The sequence below is a fragment of the Dama dama genome, chromosome 23 (genome assembly GCF_033118175.1).
Source record: "Dama dama isolate Ldn47 chromosome 23, ASM3311817v1, whole genome shotgun sequence".
NCBI classification, from domain to species: Eukaryota; Metazoa; Chordata; class Mammalia; order Artiodactyla; family Cervidae; genus Dama; species Dama dama.
This window is the reverse complement of record NC_083703.1, coordinates 40,396,745-40,420,262: the sequence shown is the minus strand read 5'-3', so window position 1 is coordinate 40,420,262 and position 23,518 is coordinate 40,396,745. Positions and strand designations below refer to the sequence as shown.

Here is a 23,518-nt window from a genome sequence, read left to right as displayed (position 1 = left end):
TAGGGCTTATCAATTCCAAAGAGAATTATTGCCCAATCTTGTTTATAATTGAGAAAGGTAATTTTTGAAGGACTATGCAACTTAAAGAATATAGTGTCTTAACACATTGTTTAAAAGAAGTAACAGTGAAACTTAACTTTGAAAGTTGTGCTCAGGTATTCTTTATGATGAAATACAGGATTTGTCTCCTGTTTGTGGTAGGTGTTGTGTATTTTATTGTATGGACAGCAATTATAAACTCAATTTCCGACAGTTTTCGAAGATCCATGTTTTTGATTCTTCCTCAAAAATATCCTGAAACAATAAAATGTGATACAAAAATTAGTTTCAGCAAAAATAAGTGATACATGTGCTGTGACAATTCACAGAAAATACGCCATGTCTTTCATTAAGTATTTAATCACTAACCAGAAAACCAGTCTGTTGAGGGTACCTTATCTTTTTTCTCAAGAAGACCTTTTGTTAATATAGCTACAACTTTTGTGACTTTGTAAACAAGATTTAAAATATCTTGTCATTGACAAATACCAAGAAAATGCATCTCTTCACAAGGGTTTTCTTCCTTTTCCATCTTTTCCAAAAGGTGCATTGCCATCTGCTCCCTCGGGATCTGGATCTGTGAGGAGCTGGCCCAGGGCACGAGCCACCCTCAGCTGCAAGAGGCCGTCAACGTCATTGGTGTCACTTTGAAGGTACTGCCAGTTCATCTTGTGTATTTGACCTCGAGTGTCTCAGATAGTCAACCTATTGTAGGTTGAATTAGCACCATCCCTATTGCCCCCTATGTTACAGAGGGTTTTGATGCAAAAATTCTTTCTCTGAAAGCCACGTGGAATGTTCTCTGAGGGTCCTGGGCAGGGCTGCTTCCCCCGGGGTGGTGCCTTCTGACCATCCACCGCCTGAGCTTCAGGGCAACTGGCTCAGGGCCGGCACCCATGACCAGTGCTGATGAGAGGGTCAAGGATGTATTTCATCCCCATGTCCTGCCGCCCTTCGCCTGCTGGCGACACCATCCCCCTCGAAGGCCCCCGTAGCCTTAGTGCCTGGCATCCTGGGCCCGCTGCCTGGAAGGAAACTGTCCCGCTTGTTCCTGCTCAGCTCAGCAGACCACCCCCCGTGGCTTCTCTCTGCTGTCCACCCCCTGTCTCTCACACCTCTCTGCCCTCTTAGCTCGTCTTGTCTGCTGTGTCCCTTACTTCGCCATCGTCACCTTGTCTGTCTCTGGCTGAGATGACACAGTCACGCCTGCCTCGTGTTTCTACCGTGTGACTTGCCCAGTGGGAGGCAACAGGACTGCCCTGGGGCCCACTCTCCCCACATTCCGTTGTGCCCCCAGAACCCCACCTTGGAGCTGTGCATGGCGTTAGGAATATGATGGAGAACAAGATGCAGGAAGATAAACACACAGAAGAACTAGCAAACACACAGAAAGGATTGGCTCTTAGCCCTTAAGGCCGTATAGAAGTTCCAGCGGGGGAGGAAGAGGAGACAGAAGAGCTGGAGGAGGTGGGCTTGGCGGCCTCGTGGAGAGATGACATCTCTGGCTGTGACCTGCAGGACATGGCAGCAGCTATTGAATGCAGACCTGGGGGCTGAGTGTCCTGGACAGAGCAAGGAGCAGGTGCAAAGGCCCTGGGGCAGAAATAAGCCAGAGTATCTGAGGAGTGGACAGAGGCCGTGAGGGTCAGGTGGCAGGAGGCCTGGGTGGCCAGAGGAAGCCACGGAGCCCCTTGGGGCCTGGTGCTCTCGACCAAGTTTCCTTCTGCCTGGCAGGAGAGGGCAGTCAGTTTCTGTTGTGCAGAAGCTGAGCTGATCACCTTCCCCTTCTCATCCTGTGCTTCGTCACTGACGTGCTTGACTTTTCTGGTTATTTCTGTGGCCCTCTGCTCAGCTGATATCTGCTTTGTGCAGCCGGGTGCTCCTGGCATGGAAGTAGCTGAGAGGCAAATCCAAAGGTCTACCTGGACAGGGCACAGATTTGGTGACGAACCTTTCTGCTGTGGCTCATGGGGTCTGGCTACAATGCGGCCCAGGTCTGACCAGGGAGGGAGCAGTAGGGGTCCTCATACCTCCCATGCACCCCCAGTCCATGGGCCCTGCGGGAATTGCCCCTTCACTCTGCCATCTCCTGAGAGACTGAGATATCCAGAGAACTGTGGACACCTGCCAGACCCAGAAAACAGACTCAATAATTGAATTTTCCATAACTTTGAATCACGTCCTCCTAGTTCCACATTTTTCACATTTCTTAGAATGCTATCTGTGCAGGTTAAGTTTAATTTTATAAGATGGAAAGTCTTTTGATCAATCCTTGTTTCTCCAAGTGTAAAATGAAGATAACATCCACCTTACGGAGTTGTTAATGAAGAGTTATCAAGGCGAAAATGAGAAAAATTCTTGTAAGAGGTTCAGCACACCGGGGCTACTCAATAACGTACTACATTTCAATTTCCTCCAGTCGTCAAAACTATCGTTTGTGTGATCTGGATAAGACAGTTGAATTTATGGTTTTAATTTCCAAATGATTAAACGTTTCTGCAGAACATTATGTAGATTAACACAACTTGTGTAGACAGAAGGCAGTTAACAGGGTGGTGACCATGTACAAACTGGTGATAAGATACACTTTTCAGATATTTCATGCAGAACAAGGATGTGGGTCCCCAGAGGGAACTGAAAAGAGATCCTTGTTGTGTCCTTCTTTAGGAATACCATACATGTTAAGTGAGGTTATTTAGTGTAGGTTTTTTTCTTTCCTTTTCTAGTTTCCTAACAAAATCGTGGCCCAGGTAGCCTGTGACGTGCTTCAGCTGCTAGTCTCCTACTGGGAAAAGCTTCAGATGTTTGAAACCTCCCTGCCTCGGAAAATTGCAGAAGTAAGTCTTTTTTTCCGCCATAATGCTCAAACATCAGTGTTTCCTCTTTTTATTACATTTGATATTTAATGAATTCTAGATACTCCGATAATTGTTGGAGCACCGACTGTTAAACTGCCATGTGAGTCACCCATTTTCAGAGTAAATTACGCTGGCCCTTCTCAGCTGCGATTTCAGGCACCGAGTAAGAAGCCACCAGTGTTCCAGGGCAGGCTCACACTTGGGGAGTTTGAAAGGCAGACACGACCACAACAAAGAGACCTTTTGTCGACTGGGCTTCATTCATCCAGAGTAATTTGGATGGTGCCAACAAGGAGTAGGCAGCTGGTCGTGATGCCCTGTGTGCGGGGGCTGGGGGAGGGGGGCTTTCCCAGAGCGAAGGCCTGGGCTGTGCGTTCTGCCACCAGCATGATTGCCCAGCTGTAATGAGCTTACCACTGTCGTACCCTTGGGGTGGAGTGGGGGGAGTGGGTCACTGGTGGAGGAGAGGGGCAGAAGGAACAGGAAGAATGCTGTCAACGATGACACCCTGGTGGTCAGTGGCATGAGAAGATGCTATCTTGCGGGAAGTAGGTACCCTCACCCTGCAGGAGCTGGGACTAAGGCTCATCCCTTCTTTAAACAAGCCCTGGTTCCATACACACCCAGTGGAGAGAGAGGAAGTAAGGTGATTCACTTTTTCTCAACCCTGAACAAATGCCACCCATGAGGTCACTTTGTTCTCTCAGATACATCAGAAATCACAGGTGATCTTTGACCTCAGGGGACCCAGAGTGAAACAGAGCTTTGGATTTTAGGAATGTGAGATGCTGCTGTATGTAAAGTTGGGCTTTAGAACAACTGTGTAATTTATCACCTGAATGGGGGATGCCTTTGAGAATGAAATAGATGCTGCTACCGTGGTTCAGCTGATAAAGAATCTGTCTGCAAGGCGAAAGACCTGGGTTCGATTCCTGGGTTGGAAAGATCCCCTGGAGAAGGGAAAGGCTACCCACTCCAGTATTCTGGCCTGGAGAATCCCATAGACTATACAGTCCATGGGATCACAAAGAGTTGGACACAACTGAGCGACTTTCACTCACTCACCCTGGCACCATAGGTCGTTGGAGACCTGGGGTGTGTTATAAGAAAAGTAATTGGGTGCATGTTCATAATTACCTTTGGAAGTATTTATTGCTTTCATCGTGAGAAGGGTGGAGGCTGATGCTGGAAATGGTGTGACCACAGACAGAACCACTCCTTCCTCTGGACCCCGATCTCCCCGCCAGCAGAGGGGAGACAATCGCGGCCATCACCCTCTCCGGTCTTCAGGCCATGCCTGAAGTCACTGAGGTGACTCAGCCTGTGTCACCTTCCTCCAGGAGCTGGCCCCCTGGCTGGGTATGGTGGCAAGGCCATCCCGGACCTCTTACCTGGCGGCTCCCAGGACCATACCGTGGTCTGTCTAATTGGGAATTTGGCTTCTTTGCAGATCCTCGTGGCCACAATCGCTTTTCTGTTACCAAGTGCCGAGTACTCCTCGGTGGAGACAGACAAGAAGGTAAGTGGCCCATCCGCTAGGTTCTCCCCAGAATCTGTTTTTTTAAAGACATGACTCAGGTGGCAGATGCTGTCACACGCAGGGCTTTATAACCGGCCCTGGCCTGTCTCTGTGAAAGCCTCCTTCACTCCTGTGTCCCTGAAGAATGGCCGTGGTGCTGGAAGGTCTGTTTCCTGTAACAACACACAGTGATGGAGTCTGTGAGGCTGCAGGCTGAGGCTCTGGTCTGCTTCCTCCTCCAGTTCCTCGTGTCCCTGTTGCTCTGCCTCCTGGACTGGTGCATGGTGCTGCCGGCGGGCACCCTCCTCCACCCCGTGTCCACGGCGGCCCTGGACGAGCAGCCCCCGGCCCGGGCCCCCTTGCTGGATTACATCTACAGGGTGAGTCCCCCCGCCACCCTGAGCCTCGGGGTACAGGGTGCGGACTGGAGCCTCAGACGGTCCTCCATACAGGTCGCTGTTGTTCAGTTGCTCAGTCGTGTCTGACTCTTTGCGGCCCCACGGACTGCAGCACGCCAGGCTTCCCTGTCCTTCACCAACTTCTGGGGTTTGCTCAAACACATGTCCATCGAGTTGGTGATGCCATCCTACCATCTCATCCTCTGTTGTCCGCTTCTCCTCCTGCCTTCAATCTTTCCTGGCATCAGGATCTTTTCTAATGAGTCAGCTCTTCTTAGGCATTCCTGTACTTATTTGTGCCCTTTGGACAAGGATTTATGGGGGTTCAACATTTTAAAAGAAATGAAGGACTTGAGGAGTGTCCACAGAACAATTATAATTATAGAGAAGCCGTGATTACCTAGGCTTCCCTGGTGGCTCAGACGGTAAAGAATCCGCCTGCAGTGCGGGAGACCTGGATTCAATCCCTGGGTTGGGAAGATCCCCTGGAGTAGGGTATGGCTACTCGGTCCAGTATTCTTGCCTGGAGAGTCCCATGGACAGAGGAGCCTGGCGGGCTACAGTCCATAGGGTCGCAGAGAGTCAGACATGACTGAAACGTCTTAGCAGACAGGCAGTGATTACCCCAGGCATGATGCAGGCGTTTTACCTGTCAGCGTTAAACAACTGCAGTTTGCTCAGACTCCCCCGGTGTTTATGGAACATGGTCCATACCTGCTTTGTTTTGAAAAGAATCTTTATTGTAGGAACATCTACAGCCTTAGTTGGCCAAAATCTCTTTATCAGAGGAAGAAAAAGTACAAGGATCCCAATCTTCTCTTTGCTTTCAAAGATCTTCAGAAATAAATTAAGACAATACAGTGTATTATATCAAATTAATCAGCATCATCATTTTTATAACACCTAAGACATTGGAATTTCACCTCCTACCACTGACTAAGTGTGTGTTTACTCTGGACCCTTAGTACTATCCTTCCAAACAGGCCTTAACAGCTCTCCCTGTGGAAGCCTTATCTATCCATCTGTCTATTGTATTCATCCATCTATTACTTGTGTGTCCATTGAATAGGGCTCCCCAGGTGGTGCTAATGGTAAAGAACTCGCCTGCCAATGCAGGGGACCTAAGAGACACAGGTTCAATCCCTGGGTCAGGAAGATCCCCTGGAGGAGAGTATGGCAACCCACTCCAGTATTCTTTGCCTGGAGAATCCCATAGACAGAGGAGCCTGGCCTGTCGCAGTCCATGGGGTCACAAAGAGTCGGACACAACTGAAATGACTTAGCACACATGCACACAAATCATTGAACAATTACTGCAAGGTAGGGGCAATTTCTTTGCTTATTTTTGTAGTAATAAAACTTTAAAATAATTAAAAAAAAATTTTCTAGGCATTTCCCTGGCAGTCCAGTGGTTAAGACTTTGCCTCTCAACGTAGGGGATGCAGGTTCAATCCCTGTTCTGGGGAGCTAAAATGCCTTGTGCCTTAGGGGCCAAAAAACCAAACAAATCCATAAAACAGAAACAATATAACAAATTCAATAAAGACATCTTTTTTTTAAATGGCCCACATCAAAAGATGAAAAAGATTTCTTAAGTCGTTAACGGATTGCTTTGTTGCCTTATTTTTTTTTCCATTTATTTTTATTAGTTGGAGGCTAATTACTTTACAATATTGTAGTGGTTTTTGCCATACATTGACATGAATCAGCAATGGATTTACATGTATTCCCCATTCCGATCCCCCCTCCCACCTCTCTCTTCACCCGATCCCTCTGGTTGCCTTATTTTAAAATGCATTCAGTTAAAACCGAAAAAGCCACTTAACCATGGTTGAAGTTCTACTAAAAAAGTACTTTTTCCTTTTAAATGGTTTCTTGAACTGTCAAAGATTTTAGTAACTATGTTCAGATGAAGCAGATATTTCTGACATCACTGTGACTTATAAACCTAGACGAGGCTTGGCTTAAGCCACTAAAGTAGCTGCAATCACTTAAATTCATGTCTAGCATTTCTTTTCTTAAAACGTCTCTCTTAAAATTGCTTCACCAACATAAAAATCACTTTATAGTTAACGTGATACATAAATTTACTGGATAATCCTTTATTTATTTTTTTTTTTAAGGAAACTTTTTCCACTAAAGCATCCTATGCGTCCAAAAAAACTGCATCCATCAATCCTAAGTGAATTTTGGAGTTTCACCAAGTGGACACGCCTGTGAAAGGGGCTCCCAGCTCTAGAAACGGCGCATCCTGGCATTCCAGGAGCCCCCGTGTGTGTAGCCCCCACACAGACCTGGGGGTGACCACTGTCTTGTCACAGCAGACACTTGTTTTTGGCTGTTGGACTTTATACTGTACAGAATCATCCAATGCGTCCTCTGGTTCACATACGTATGCCTCTCTGTTGGACGTACACCTAGCGGTGGAGTTGCTGGAACATGTGTGTTGTGCATTTAGAAGTGAACACGCAGTAATTTTTCAGGGTGACTGTGCTGATAACTGCAGCTGCTCCACACCCTGGCTGACACTCTGTCTCTTCTAGGGAGGCAGTGGTATCCTGTTGTGGTTTTATTAATCATTTATATTTCTTACATTTATGGCATTTGACTAATAGAAATTAGCTCTTTCGATGACAGAAGCTCAATGAGGGAGCTACCCTCATTTTCCTGTACTGCTCTTTCGCTAGGAAGAGGGCATATTTGGGTGGCTGTCCCCTGCTGTTCTTGGTCCTTTGTAAGCATGGACGAAAGTTGCATTTATCGCCAGCCTCCTCCAGTCCCCAGGAGGCAGCACAATTGGAAGGAACTAAATCGAGACATATCCAGCCCGACCTCAGAGCTCGTCATCTAAATGCAGTCTTTCCTTAGTTTTTAAAAGCATCACCTTCATCTTAAAACTCAGTTTTTTACATTTATGATCAGAAAGGAAGCTTTAGTACAGTGATTAGCTCACCTACACACATTGACATCCTGAAGACGGTTGTGGGCACAGCGTCAGCTTTGGTCAATGGCAGTTTGTAAACAACCAGTGAGCTTTCAGGAAACTCGTCTTGAGAAAGTAAGGATACTTTTAGAATTTGTGTTAGATTTACTTCATCAGTTATACCTTTTAAAAAGCGTATCAGATTGGCCCTTCCAAGTCCTAGTGCCATGAGTTACACGAATTCAAATCCAGGAACGTTTATGCACTAGGTCAGCGGTTTCTGCTGATGGTTTTCATTCTGATTGCCTCTGTGGGTGGTGGAGCACCCGTGGCCCATCGTGTGGCTCGTTGTCACCTCTCTGGTGCCTCCATGGACTGGAGCAGCACCAGGCGTTTACAACCACATAGAGTGCCAAAAAGCACGCTTGCTGACTTTGCTTTCCTTTTGCCATCGATACAACAGGAGCGAGATAAGCATGTTCAGAGCAGGAAGGTGTTTTAGGACGGAAAGGATTTGATGCTCTCAGGAATTATCAAGCAGGAATCCTGCCTCCTAGGGGCTGCTGTCACTTGACAGCCCGTCAGGAGGCAGGCGGTGGGTGGCATTCCCAGCACACACTCCCTCCTGTGCACGCAGGTTCTACACTGCTGCGTCTGTGGCTCAAGCACGTACAACCAGCAGAGCCGCTACACCTTGACCCTGGCGGACCTGTCGTCCCCGGATTACGACCCCTTCCTGCCGCTGGCGAACGTGAAGAATTCTGAGCCGGTCCAATTTCATTCATCAGCAGAACTGGGCAACCTGCTTACTGTTGAAGAGGGTAAGGCTCTTCAGGCTATTCATTGCTGTGGGCAGCAGAAGGGAAAATGGTAGCCGTTTGTGAGTACTCGCTGTGTTATTTTCTAAGAAGCTAGTGGTTGCAATCTGAGTTTCTGCAGTGCTCTGTGATATCAAGTCCTTCGTCCTTTGTTTCTTCTTTCTCTGTCCTCCCCTTTCTTCTCCCATCTGAGTTGAGTTTTATAGGCTTGAGGACCTGTGGGAGGCACAAATCCCCACACACAGTCCACTTTCTGTCCCCAAGGAGTTTTTCATCTCATGGGGAGATAGGATTCAGGCAGAAGGACTCACTGTGTGTGGCCTGGGAGTCCTATAGGGGTTTCTCATGGAGAAGCGCCTAAGTCAGACTTGGGAGGAAGGAGCAGCCTTTGTGAGGAACTGGTAGAGAGGGACCAGCTGGGCGTCACCAAGAGCAATGGAGACAGGACGGTTCTGCTCCCAGCAGAGGGCCTGTCGTAGACGTGGGTGAGGTCAGGATGTAGGCTGTGCATGTCCTCCTCCATCACGCTTCTCCCCAAAATGATGGGAACCCATCTCTACACTTGGGATATAGTCAGAATGTGGGGGTGTCATCTGTATGTGTGATAATATTGCATAGAATCGCATACACACACACACACACACACAAACACCTACACACACACACACGCAATTGAGTGCCTGTGAAACTAGTGAACTCTGAACAGTGATGCACAGTCTTGGTGATGACCATGCTGATATTGTCCTGTTGCCGCTCAAGATGTTTACCATTCGGGTGAAGGATGTTTGAAATTTCTCTGTGTTATTTCTTACAAGTGATGGTGAATCTTCAGTTGTCTCAAAAAGTAAAAGTTAAAAAAAATGTGGATATAGAGCATTAGATCATCCATGATAATTTTATGGACCTTGCAAGTTAAAAACCTAGGGCTGAGAACGAACCTTGAAGGTAAAAACATCCTCCAAGAAAAAAGAGTGAGGGCAGAGTGAGGGAAATGGACAAAGATCCATTCAGTGTCATTAATTCATCATTTATAACCAAACTGTTTCTAGCCAGATAATGTTTCTGATAAGCAATGTTATATTTTTGTCTATCATTTTAAAATGATTCTTTCATAGACCATTACCTACATTTGATGTAATGACTACTTTCAGAGTTAGAAGTGAGAGATCCAGCCACCTATAGCCCAAGTGGCTGTTGGCTCAGCTTGAAGAGGAGCCATCAGTAGTACAACCCCTGCTCACTCTTCTCATCTTTAATACCTAATTGCTTAAAAAGAAGAGAAGGGAGGAGCTTTAAAAAAAGAAAGAAAGACATCGCAGCACTGTTTATAATAGCCAGGACATGGAAACAACCTAGATGCCCATCAGCAGATGAATGGATAAGGAAGCTGTGGTACATATACACCATGGAATATTACTCAGCCATTAAAAGGAATTCATTTGAACCAGTCCTAATGAGATGGCTGAAGCTGGAGCCCCTTATACAGAGTGAAGTAAGCCAGAAAGATAAAGAACATTACAGCATACTGACACATGTATATGGAATTTAGAAAGGTGATAACGATAACCCTATATGCAGAACAGAAAAAGAGACACAGAAATACAGAACAGACTTTTGAACTTTGTGGGAGAATGTGAGGGTGGGATATTTCAAAAGAACAGCATGTATGCTATCTATGGTGAAACAGATCACCAGCCCAGGTGGGATGCACGAGACAAGTGCTCCGGCCTGGTGCACTGGGAAGACCCAGAGGAATCGGGTGGAGAGGGAGGTGGGAGGGGGGATCGGGATTGGGAATACATGTAAATCCATGGCTGATTCATATCAATGTATGACAAAACCCACTGGAAAAAAAAAATAATAATAATAAAAATTTAAAAAAAAAAAAAAAAGAAACGAAAAAAAAAAAAAAAAGAAAGAAAGAAAGTTAAAGGACAATCTAAAATTACTGCTTTTATATTTCCTCTCTAAATTTAGAAAAATGAAACAAATATATGGAATATGATTTTGCATAGCCTGCACAAGTCACAAGCTTGTTTCTTCATTAATGGGGTCTAGATTTCCTCTTGATTTTTCAGGGCAGCCCTGATGCGGGTGAAGTCTGCCAGGGAGAAACAGTTTTTATTCCACAAATATTCTCTTTCCTTACTTTTTGGTACCAAAGATATTTGGGGTGTGTCATTGTTTATGATGAGTAATGGGACTCCAGGTTAATTTCCCCTTGCAGAATTCAAGCATGTTCATTAAATTACAGATCCGTATTTATCTCAGATTATAAGTACGACCTATGTAAGTAAAAGTAGAGAGGGTTGCTTTTCCAGTTGTTTTCTGCTGTGGGCCTGGTTCCAGTCGGACCTTTCTTGTTAGTGTCGAAGCCTGTGCTTCCGTGTCATCATCATGCAGTGTCTTACGTTCTGAACTCCTGAGCCCCCAGCTGGCCGCAGCTCTGCTGTAGAGGCATTAACATTTCTGATGGGGTGTGTATTCATATGGGATGATAAGCATGAATAAAAAGCATCTGTAACTTTTGAAAAAGTTAATATGTACACAAAAGCAGAGGCATTCATCACTGTGATTCTAAGGGAATGAGTCAAGGTGTTTTAAATTTCTCAGCTGTATGGAAATTGTCCACACATCAGAGGGTCTGGAAGAAACATTTCATCTTCAGAGACACATGCAGATGACCTCCTCTGCTTCTAAGAAACCTGGGGTTTTAAATGAAATTTTATTTTGCATTGTTGAATACAGGTGATTTCTTGTCCACCCCCCCCCCCCCCCCAAAATTAAGAAGTTCAAAAGAGGTTAGGATGATCTCAGTCATCATGCACAATTTCCTAGATGCTAGGATTTGATTATTTCTAGGATTTTTACTTCATAGAATTGATGTTTTATAAATAAGTCAATTAGATTTCTAATGTCTAAGGGGGAGGATGTTTAGCACATGAAAGCATATTTGTACTTAGTGATAACTTTTAATATTTGGTTTTTCATGTCGTGAATTTAAAAACCAAGTATTTCTTAAGTATTTATTAAGCCTTTAAGCCCAAATTAGAAAACTTAGTTTATTTAAATATCTAGTGATTTTTTTTTAATTAAAAGTTTTCATTTTGGCCTGTTCTTCGATTGACACACAGTTCTTTTGTAAACGTGGTGGATTAAGATTTCTGTAACTGCTTTGAGGCCTCAGTAATCGTTTCAGCCCTTACTTGTGAATTTTGCCTGTTTCCCCATCATATCGCAAGCATTTCACACAGCCCCCTTGATTGCTATTGTCAAAGTCCTTCTATACATCTGAAGTCTTAAACATTTTATAAATTAGTTGCTCCTGGGCATTTAATCAACTACAAATTCAGGGAAAGCTTTCTAAGTAATTCCATGAATTATTAATATATCAGATTCTGTTAAATATTTAAAATGCCCTAACAACAAAACATAAATAGTCACAATAATCCTAAAGCAAATTGCTTCAAATATATGTAAGCCATCTTGGGTTTGATTCATCCCCTTATCGGTGTCTCCCTTTGCCCAACAAAGGGAGCGAGGCCACCTCCCCAGCCCTGGTCCCCAGCCCTCCAAGCCGCCCTGCTCTCTAAGGGCAGACGTCTACCTCCCTGAGCTCTTAGACCCGTCAGTGCTAAAGGATCTGTCTCTGGTTTATAGCTGTACCTGCACATTTTTAAATGTCCCTTTCGGAATGAGACCTTCCTATAAATTGGTTCTTTTAGCCATCTATTTAAATTGTGCTTGTAAATTCAAACAGAATGAATGTCCAAAGAAGAAAACAAGTGGAAAAAAAGAAAAAAATTCCGACTTTAAAAAAAAAAAAAAAAAAGCTTCCTCCTTGCAGGGGACAGGTTGCGGTCTGGTGGTGGCCCCTTCTCACCTTCCTTCTCCGCTGTGACCCTGTGTCCCTGTCTCGCTGTCAGCAGAGAGGAGGAGAAGGAGCCGGGGGCTGATCCCGCTGACCGCGCGCATGGTGATGGCGCATCTGGTCAACCACCTGGGCCACTTCCCGCTCTGCGGGGGCCCCGCTGTGCTGCACAGCCTGGTGGGCGAGCACCACGACAACGCGCACGCCGACGCTGCCGAGCTCTCCCCAGACGTGTTCAGGAGCCCCAGCCTGCAGCTGTTTGTGTTCAACGACAGCACCCTCATCTCCTACCTGCAGACGCCTGCGACCAGTCCTGCCAGCGGGTCGCCGGCGGGCGCCCCCTCGGACGTGAGGGTGATCGTGAGGGACATCTCAGGGAAGTACTCGTGGGACGGGAAGGTGCTCTATGGACCCCTGGAAGGCCGCTTAGCCCCCAAGGGCAGAAGCCCCTCATTCCTCATTTCGGGCTGGCATCCCCCAACCCCTGGACCTCAGAGGGCTCCTTCTCAGACTGAGGAGGGAGAGGATGTCCTCGACAAATTACTTGAAAACCTTGGCCACACGAGTCCTGAATGCCTTTTGCCATCCCAGCTTCGTCTGAATGAGCCTTCCCCACCCCCTTGTGGCATGAACTGGGACCAGGAGAAGGAGATCACCAAGGTCCTGCTGCGCCAGAGCACACAGGAAGACGAATACGTCCAGAGGTGCGACTCAGATGTGGCCATGAGGGTCGCCAGCCAGGAGCCGCCGTCCCCGGTGGAGCCCCGGGGAGCCTTCTACTTCTGTAGGCTGCTGCTCGATGACTTGGGAATGAATTCTTGGGACAGAAGGTAACAACCCTCCCTAGACCTTCAGTTGTGGTTTTGTGTGTGTGCGACTGTTCTTCTCAGTTTGGGATTTGGGAAAAAGAGAACAGAAATGGAGAATCTCCGAAATGGAGATTTTTCTCTATTTCAGCGTTAATAGATGGAGGAGGGCATGCCTACCCACTCCAGTATTCTCGCCTGGAGAATCCCATGGACAGAAGAGCCTGGTGGGTTACAGGCCATAGGGTCACGAAGAGTCAGATATGACTGAAGCAACTTAGCACACACACACAGCTTATTTTCTTCTCCTAATAGTGAAAGTCACTCAGTCATGTCTGACGCTTTGCGACCCCATCGACTATACAGTCCATGGAATTCTCCAGGCCAGAATACTGCAGTGGGTAGCCTATCCTTTCTCCAGCAGATATTCCCAACCCAGGAATCGAACCGGGGTCTCCTGCATTGCAGGCACATTCTTTACCAGCTGAGCTACCAGGGAAGACCCTAAATTAAAACTAAAAACAAAACTAACTGTGCTCTACTGATGCACAGATTGAATTCCAAACATCTGTTATATATTTTAAGGGGTATCAAGCATTTACTCTGGGTGTGTGTTTTAATTACTACTCTGCCCGTTGTTGCTTCTGCCTTCATGAAAGAGGCCAGTGGACTACAGAGACGAATAAGCCACAATTTCTCCCTAGCTCTGCTGAGGGAGGAAGACTTGCTATGACTCTGATAAAAGACAGTGTGACTCAGGATCTCAGGAAGGACAGCCAATCCATCGGGAAGTGAGGAACAGTGGAGGAGACTATAGATGGGGTGGGTTTGAGCTGCAGAGGTGAGAAAAGTCTCATGACAGGTGACAGTGGTAATGACAGGATAGGCACACACATCAGTCACATACTCAGTGACCACAGCCAGCCAGTGTCCCCAGACAGTCTCGGGAGGCAAGTGCAATTGTGATGCCTTTGAACATCTTCAGAATGAAGTTCCTTCTCTAGGCTTCTGCTGCAAATCTTTGGTGAATGGAGTGGTTGCGGAGAGGTGGATGGATGGATGGATGAATGAATAGGTAGGTTTGTACACTGACTGATTGGAAAGGGCAAAATTGATCTGTGATTACACGACTTTTCTCTTATCCCTTTTTCTTTATAGGAAGAACTTCCATCTGTTGAAGAAAAATTCAAAATTGTTGAGAGAGCTAAAAAATCTGGACTCCCGACAGTGGTAGGTGAAACTGTATCAAACCTCCTTGTTCCTGTCTGTCTTTGTGTGTGCTGGCAGGGAGGGGTGCCAGATAAGGTGGCAGGAGTGCCACCCCTGCAGGGACCTGGCGGTTTATACCTTTGGTAGTTTTATCCTGAGGAGTAAACTTTGATGTTTGCTACATGAAGAAGAAGTCCTCTAATCTCTGCCTTTGATTAAGAACCTTTCAGCCAGTGGACGCTGGTTCTCATCATGTTTCTGCAGAGCCTCTGGTTCCGCTGAGGGGCAGACGCCAGTCCACATCATTCAGCAGTGTGGTGTGGATCCTATGGACTAGGTTAAGACCCGGGTGCTGTAATCAGGGGCTCCCTGACCCTGAGCCTCATTCTCTAAAGCAGGTCAGATCTCAGATGGACCTCTCTTCTGAACGATTTTAGAAGCAGTTCTGAAGATGAGCTCTGACCCATGTTTGATCTGGAGAAACAAAGGGCTTCCAAAAACATCTCAGCCTGGGGCCAGTGTCTTGGTGGGCACATAACAGGTGCTTGGAAGTCTTCAATAAACTGCTTCCTTAATCTTGAGTTTTTTAAAACTCATTTAAAAATTAAAACAGCTTTCTGTTCCTATTGTATTCCCTTCAGAAGCATCACTGGGCATCTCCTTAGAGAGAAAAACCTGCATTTGTTATTCCTCAGACTATCCTTCCCCACATTGTTTCCCAGTGGTCGTTGTGCTGCTTTTTCTCCAGAGGAAGGAAGTTCTGGGGTGCGGGCGGTGGGGGGTGGGTGTTTCCTGAAGGGGCTTGGGGATTCATGCCCCCTCCCTCCCACCATCCAGTAGGAAATGAGCAGTCACTTGGGTTCCAGACTCATCTTTCCAGTGTAGGTTGAGTTCTTCCATGCTCCTTCCTATTGAGTGACGACATTGGTGTCTTGTGATTGTGGCCAGTTTGTTGAGTGTTAATGTACTTTAATTGCATAATGTACAATGGAAATAGCTCCCTGGGGGACTGTTCTTGATATCTCATAAGATATCTACTTATTTTACAGTAAGGATGTTTTCAGGGTTCTTTAAAAGAACAGAAATAAGCTGGGGGGGGGCTTTTTAGCGTTGAGATCCCGTGTATCAGTCACTTAGCAAATAAGAACATATCTTGTCCCTCAGCTTCCGATCAGGATGTTTCTATTTATTTCTGGTATCAATTTATCTCCCTGCTGTCAAGTCAAAGTTTCTGCTTAACCCGTTCCTCGGAAAAGTATGGCTTCCCAGATGGCACTAGTGGTAAAGAACCCACCTGCCAATGCAGGAGACATGAGATGTGGATTCGATCCCTGGGTCAGGAAGATCCCCTGGAGGAGGGCATGGCAGCCCACTCCAGTATTGTTGCCTGGAGAATCCCATGGTCAGAGGAGCCTGGTGGGCTGCAGTCCTTGGCGTCTCAAAGAGTCGGACGCAAGAATGTAGAGACCACCTCACAACTAGGGTTTGTATGCTGTGAAGCTGGCAAAGATATAAATAGTATAGTGAACATAGGTACACATTCAAGAAAGCTCCCCCTTTTAATATTAATGCCTCTCCCCACCAAAAGATAAAGTAAAAGTAACAGTCATGTTTCTTTGGCTTTTTAATGTGACATCACAAGGAAACCAAGCTATTCTGGTCTAGTCCTAATAAGAAAAAAACAAACAAACTTGAATTCTAGTGAGGAAGAGGAAATGGTTGATTTTCTGTCCATGTGCTTTGGACTACCTGCTCCTCTGTGCACTGGTCCTGCTGCTCCTGGACATGAAGTGCTGTTGATGTTGCTAATTATCATTTCAAAAGCCTGGCTCTAATAAGGCCAGACACAGCGTCTGCATCCTCCCAGGCTCTCTGCAGTGCTAACATTTTGGAAGCTGTGAAATTTGATGAGTGTTTACAGCTAAAGGTCACCTGGGCTCACACCTCTATCCGTCATGCAGTCACCCGGCATCTCTCTGCTCCACAAGGAGCTGATGAGGACCCATGACCCGTAAGCAACTACGAAGGAAAAAGCTTGGACTTTAAAGAGAGCAAACAAAAACATTTCAGATAAACCTGAGTTTGTTTTTTGTACGTCCAGTGTATAGAATAGAGAAAAATTAAATGCTGAGGACTTATCGATATGTAGATGGAGCTGCAGAGAAATGGACCGACTCTCCTTTGCTCCCCATCTGTTGAAAGAGACTGTCTTTTAGTTCGCGGCTTATGACCTCCCTTACCGTCCAAGCCCCTACATGATTACAGATCTTAGAATCAACTTGTCTGAGTCCAGACTGCTGGCCAACCCTGCCTGTAGTTCAGGAGGAAATGATGTCACAATTTTGGGCCCCATGTGCTTGAGGACAAGCTTTCCAAGGTCTCTGCTGGAGTACCGCCCACTAGCATCCATCAGCACAGAATCCCCTCCCCACCCCCGACATCCATTCTCTGGAGAGCAGCACCCCCACGAACATGACAGAGCAAGGCTCCTCAGGATCTTCAGGACACCCACCTCCCCCGCTGGCAGCACGACAGTTCACCTCAAAAGCCTTAAAAGTAGGCAGTGATCATAGTTCCACATCTATGAATTTACTTTAAGGACTGTCAAAGATGATGTGAAAACACCTTTCAAATGGATGTGACCCAGATGTCCAGTAGCAAGGATTTGGGATATGGAATAGTAACATAATGGAATGGAATATTCCACAATCATCATTAATAACTTTGTTACACAAGCATATGGTGTAAAAGTGTTCTCACTCCAAGATGGTGTAGATGATGATTTTTATGTTAAGCATATTTTACACAGTTTTTTTAAAGTGTTCACAAATATTTTAAGTGAAAAAAACAGTGGCAAAACACAAACTGATTGTCTCATTTTGTAGGCAAAAACGCATCCTGAGATAGTAACCATTGTGATTTCAACATATAGGCAAAGAACGCGAGTGGGTTTTAAAAAATTCTTCTCTTTCCTTTCTGTATTTTCCAATTTTTCCTCTAAGTATGGTCATTAAATGTAAACTATGGGGGAAGCAGGAGGAGTAAGCTATCAAGACAAATCCCTGGGTCAGGAAGATCCCTTGGAGGAGGGCATGGCAACCCACTCTGGTATTCTTGCCTGGAGAATCCCATGGACAGAGGAGCCTGATGGGCTACAGTCCACCAGAGTCTGATGGGTCACAAAAAGTCAGACATGACTGAAGTGACTTAGCACACACACAGAAGGAGATATTGAAGAATGTGTTAAACTACAGAGCCCAGATTCTATCACTGTCGAGTCTAATCAGATTATAATTTTGAGGTATGAAATGATTAGGCAGCAGAAACATTTCCATGTTGTTTAAATGCTCAGTAGTTTTTCCAATAGATTTTTCCAGAGTATATGGTAGAAATCAGGAGAAAAGTGGAACTGCTCTGGAAATGGTTATCCAAAATCTAAAACATAGAGACTGGAATCCACGTCTTGGGTGATGGAGCTGTGGTTCTTGGTTAAAGCTCTATTCCAGCGAGAGTGATGTCATCACCTCTAAACTGTGCCCACATCACTTGTCGTAGATCTAGTGACCTTGACACTGTACTCCAGTGTATAATTTATATTAATAGAAATGGCTATCGACATACTCCAATATATCATTGTTTCTCGGGTCAATTCAACAGAGATTTAGATGAGCAAATTCTGCATGCCAAAGACCGTATTAGATGCACAAAAGTTGACCCAGAACTCCTTTCTTCAGAGTGTGTGTTGCATTTGCCTGATTCAACAGCAAAGTGTTCCAAATCCATCATGGAGAAAGTGGACAAACAGTTTATACTTCCGAAGAAGTTTCATTGGACAGCTGTCCAACCTCCCAGGCACCCTCAGATCAGTCAGAACCCAGGATGGGTACAGCCCTTCACAAAGATGGTACCTAAATGTGTCCTGCTTTGAAGAAGCAGTTTTCATTTCTCAAGTAGTCTTGGCCTGTGTTACAGTCCCAATTAGGGAGCTCCCCAGCTTCCTTACCTAAAGGTGTGGGAAGTGAAATATGCACGGTCATGTGGATCTGTCCACCACTGATACCTATCTGAAAAGCTTGGTTTTTTTTTTTTTTTCCTTAACCAAAGCTAGAGAGAGTTTGTCAAACTGTGTGCTCTTACTTGCTGTTCACACATCACACTTCTAAGAGGTGGTCTCAGGAGCCAGACTGCCCTGCCTCAGCTCCTGACCTCCCATTTGTGGTGTCACGGGCTGTGCCTCCTTTGAATTGTCTCTACAAGGAGGTGGTGACAAGACCTGTCTTCTTAGGCCGCCTGCAAGGATAGACGAGATCGTGTGCTGAGGCTTCTTGGAACAGTGCCTGATCCTTTGTAAGTTCTTGGTAAACGTCAGCTGTATAACAGATGTATATGTGGCAGCAATATAACCAAACTTTATACCTGAGAATTCTAACTCCTTGCAACCTAAAAATTCACAGCCGCGAAACGCACAAAATCGCAGTGTTTTACATTGCCGAAGGTCAAGAAGACAAGTGTTCAATCCTTTCCAATGAAAGGGGAAGCCAAGCATATGAAGACTTTGTTGCTGGACTTGGATGGGAGGTAATTCATTTCATCTAGGAGGTGTTTGCCCATCAGCATTATCTAAGGATGTATGTAAGCTAGATGTTGATGGTATATGTTTTTACATTCATATGTAGCTTGGATAGAGTTCTGGAGTTGAAGGGTGTGTAGAATTTGACCTCTTATGTTAGTTTTTTTTTCATACTTTATACATAAACTTTTGTTCCCCCTTAACTTTCCTTTTAATATTATTTCATTTGCTTTGTATGTGAACTGAGTAGTCAGATTGGCTCTCCCAACTGTAGACAGCGTGTAGTAAGAGAAGACAGACAGGAGCAGGGAAGCAGTGACTTTGGTCCCCGTATGGAAATTGGAGAAGAAATCAATGACTCAGGGGTGAAAAATGAAGAGTTGGATGAAGTCAAAAGTTGACTTGACAGTAGATGTGATGGTTTTGCTATCAATTTGTTTTCTTCAGGTAGGGCCCAGGGTGGTTGATATTTAAAAATTTTGTTTCTTCTTGGCTAAATGATATTCTGACAGAAAGATATCCATACATTTATACACACACACGCACACACATATATATGTCTCCAAAACATATTCTAAAAGAATCCAGAATAGTTAAAATACAAATTAGCATATACGAAATAATTTTCTTACTTTTCATTACTTTTGTTTTGGTTTCTTGATCATCTGTGCTGTGGGTAGCTCTCTGGGTGCCTAAGTGAGATTGACCTCTTAGAGCTGAGCATTTAGCAAAGGGACCAATAAGGAGATGAAGATAGGACAAGAGCACATCAAGGTCAAGACCATGTACTTTGTCATCAAGAAGATTTTAGTCTGAAATAGTTATTACACTTTCAGTAAAGTGTTCGTCTTACTAATAAAATGATTTCTTATTTGTCATGGAGTATATGTAGTATTTAACTCACATTTCTAAACTATGCATTTCTTAACTAGCATTTTAAGAAAAGACTAGAAGATTAATTCAATGCATATATTGATTATCTTTGGCACAGAAGAAATTCTTTTGTTTCTTTTTTTTTTTTTTCCAGTTATGTTACCACAGGTGCTTTACTGAAGGAATAGCAGTTTATGAAAAGTAAAAACAAAATACTGAAAGATAATCTTAAGTACTGACTAAGAAGAGAACATTCTTACCTTAGCCTGAAAAAGAATTATGAGTCAGAGACTTTGGGCAGCTGTATAAATTGGAAGAACCCTTTTGAAAGGCAGTTTAGGAGTGGCTATTAAATTTGGGAACATTTGTACCCTTTGACCTGAAAGACTGCTTTGAATGCTCCTTCTGGTTTGACCACACCAGGACTGTTGGAGAAAGCAGAAATGCCACAGATCCATCAACAAGGGAGCTCTGTGCATGTCTCTACATACATTCCCCCCGACATATTTATGTGTCGGGGGGAATAATGTTGAAGAAATATGCATCAAACCTTTGCTAGTGTTTTTTTTAAGTAGGTACGATTTTGGAGCCCTTTCATTGTTAATTTTTTTATCTTTTAAAAAAAATCTTATTGGCGTATACTTCATTTATAATGTTGTGTTAGCTTCAGATGTACAGCACAGTGAATTAGTGGCTTCTCAGGTGCCGCTAGTTGTAAAGAACCCGCTTGCCAGTGCAGGAGACTTAAGAGACGCGGCTTCGATCCCTGGGTTGGGAAGATCTCCTGGAGAAGGACATGGCAACCCACTCCAGTATTATTGCCTGGAGAATCCCATGGACAGAGGAGTCTGGAGGGCTACAGTCCATGGGGTCGCAAAGGGTTGGACATGACTGAAGTAACTTAGCATGCATGCACGCACATACACATAGCCACTCTTTTTAGATTCTTTTCCCATATAGGTCATTACAGACTATTGAGTTACTGTTTATTTAATATTTAATTTCATCTCACTTTGTATTAAAATTGTTTATAAGCAGAAAGTTATAAAAATGAAAATACTTAGATTAAAAAAAATAATAAACAAACACATTCCCGCTTAGTGAATAAGAATAGCTCCTGTTTGGTCCTCACTCTTTTCCCCTGTGTCCTGCATCAGGTGGACCTGTCAACCCACTGCGGGTTCATGGGCGGGCTTCAGCGCAATGGCAGCACGGGCCAGACCGCCCCCTACTACGCTACCTCGACCGTGGAAGTCATCTTCCACGTCTCAACTCGGATGCCGTCAGACTCAGACGACTCGCTCACCAAAAAAGTAAGGAGCCTCCTGGGGGACCATGCTTGGCTGTCCTGGGACAGAGCAAAGTCCATGATGTGTCACACACATGGAGATTGGCTTCCTCTGGGGTCACTCTCCTCAAGCTATCGTTGTCATTAATCTGAAATATCCTGCTTGGCACAAACTAGATAAAGATAACAGGAAAATTGGTCAGTCGTATAAGTCTTAAATCCTGAGATGAAGATGAAGGAAGCATCTTCGATGTTGTTAGCTTTGGATCTTCTCTCCTGTGACTGTTAACTGAGAGAAAGTTACGCTGTTGACCTCCCAGGCTGGCCAAGGTCATCTGACGTAAGGACCCTCTATGGCTGGGGTTGGAGAAGCCTGGCGCCCCCCAGGGCTGCCAGAGAGGGTCGCTTGGCAGACCATTTGCAAAACGGCTAGTGCACGTGGCCTGTTGCCCATGGCCCCACCTCCTGTTCTCCATCAGCTCGGGGCCTGCGGGCAGTTTTCTCTCGAGTTCAGAGGAGACCTCCATCCTCCACCTGGGAGTCAGCATTCCAGGGCCCCGTGTGCGTTCTAACCTGCAGGCTGAACACCTCAGCTGACCAGCAGGAAGTGAGGGGGCCCCTAAGAGAAGAGGACATTTTACTCTGGGGAGGAAGCCTGGAAATCTGACCCATGTCTGTGTTTCCAGATTAGAACAATTGGGCCTCACATGCTGGTGCCAGGGGCTGAGTCCAGAACCCCCTTTTGACAGCCCTCTCTTCCAACAAGGATCCCAGGAACTGAGGCAGCCCCTGGAGGGTGGAAAGCAGACTATTCTGATGCTAAGTCTGGCAGTTTGGTGCTGTGTTAGGTGGCAGGGGAGTGTCTATAGCCAGGGTTCAAGTGAGTAGCCAGTTCCTTCGTCAGCCAGTTCCCTCCGTTTTCCCATCTATTACATGGGATTAAAAACACAGTTCATGTCCCAGGGTTGCTGGGCAGTGGGTGGACAACGCCTGCAAAATTGCTGAGCACCGATCTGGTACCCAGCAGCCCTCATCCTTGCCTGCTGGTTGGATAGACTCTTCCTCCTGGCCCGTTAGGTGGGCGATTGATACTGGCCTGCAGGCTTCCTTGTACCTGCCTCATTTCTCTTCTTTGTGGTTTTGCTCTTTCATCACTGCAGCCATGGCCATCCGGACCACAGACACAGTAGGTGGCTGTGTTCGTGGGACCTCAGTGGTCAGGTTAGGGCATGATCAGACTCCTCCCACAATGACTAGGGGTCTCGGATGTGCAGAGCATGACTGACTTTCCCTCAGTGGCCACATGCTGGCTCCTCAGGGCCTGGGGAGCTGCCTCCATGTCTTAGGTTTTGGTGGTGGTGGTATTCTTAGTGGAGGGGGCCCTGCCCACAGAGACATGATCTCAGATTACCCAGACCCTAGGCAAGATTCTCAGGCATGTTCAGCCGCTAAGTCTGGTCCCCCATGGACTGTAGCCCACCAGGCTCCTCTGTCCCTGGGATTCTCCAGGCAGGAATACTGGAATGGGTTGCCATGCCCTCCTCCGGGGGATCTTCCTGACCCAGGGATCGAACCCACATCCCCTGCTTGGCAGGCAGATTCTTTACCGTTGAGCCACCTGGGAAGCCTCAGGCAAGACCCACACATCATTTTTTCATTACCATGTAAATTGCTGCTACTCTGCAAATGCGTCACCATAGTCTATGATTTTCATTTTTATGACTGAAAACTCTTTTGTTCCAAGATTGCTTTATATTTTAAACTTTTCAAAGAATTATTTCCTAAGTAGGATTGTCTTTTTTTTTTTTTTTTTTGAGAAAAAACAGTATTTTCTTGATAAAAACACCCTGTTATAAATCCTATTCTGAGGCTTGGCTGGGCTCTAAGGTTCCCTACTGTAATCAGGCAAACGCAGCTGATCCCTTTTGCTGCTCCAAGATTTAGCATCGTTAGTGACAAACTCTCTCTATCAGGACGTCTCACAGCTCAACCAGAAATCAGTCACAAGAACAGCGGCCCCACAGTTCCTCGTCTCATTCCGACTGAATTGTCCCTAACAGCTTAAAAATGAGCTGCAGAATTCTAAAGTGATTCATGCTCTCCTCTGCCCCCGTCACGGGGCCACTTTTTCAACCCTGCAATCTGGTGGCAACCCCATACTGAACTCTTGATCCTTCACCGCAGAAATTCGTTAGCTCCAGCCCGATTAGATTTTTCACAGCTAATCTAACTGCTGTAGGGGTTTGCAGAGTGGGGACAGAGCTGTGCTATTGGATTTGTCCAATTCATTTGACTCCAGGACTATAATTGCACTTATGTCTTACAAGGCTTTTATAGCCCGAGGCT

At 45.5% G+C, this 23,518-nt stretch overlaps 1 protein-coding gene across 5 annotated transcripts in view; it reads left to right on the top strand.

Moving 5' to 3' along the window:
• The window catches only part of RALGAPA2 (Ral GTPase activating protein catalytic subunit alpha 2), a 271,212-nt gene that overhangs the window by 156,193 nt on the left and 91,501 nt on the right, over nucleotides 1–23,518 (top strand). For 3 of the 5 annotated variants that reach the window (XR_009690052.1, XM_061126464.1, XM_061126461.1), the window contains 9 exons: nucleotides 584–692; nucleotides 2,766–2,876; nucleotides 4,348–4,416; nucleotides 4,659–4,796; nucleotides 8,375–8,558; nucleotides 12,482–13,256; nucleotides 14,391–14,462; nucleotides 18,896–19,019; nucleotides 21,042–21,197. Coding sequence is in view for 3 of the 5 variants with exons in the window: in XM_061126464.1 (XP_060982447.1) it covers nucleotides 584–692; nucleotides 2,766–2,876; nucleotides 4,348–4,416; nucleotides 4,659–4,796; nucleotides 8,375–8,558; nucleotides 12,482–13,256; nucleotides 14,391–14,462; nucleotides 18,896–19,019; nucleotides 21,042–21,197 (1,738 nt within the window). In the remaining 2 variants the exon portion in view is untranslated. Of the gene's footprint in view, nucleotides 1–583; nucleotides 693–2,765; nucleotides 2,877–4,347; nucleotides 4,417–4,658; nucleotides 4,797–8,374; nucleotides 8,559–12,481; nucleotides 13,257–14,390; nucleotides 14,463–18,726; nucleotides 18,789–18,895; nucleotides 19,020–21,041; nucleotides 21,198–23,518 lie in introns of those variants that run through there. The other 2 variants (XR_009690053.1, XM_061126463.1) reach the window with 2 other exon arrangements.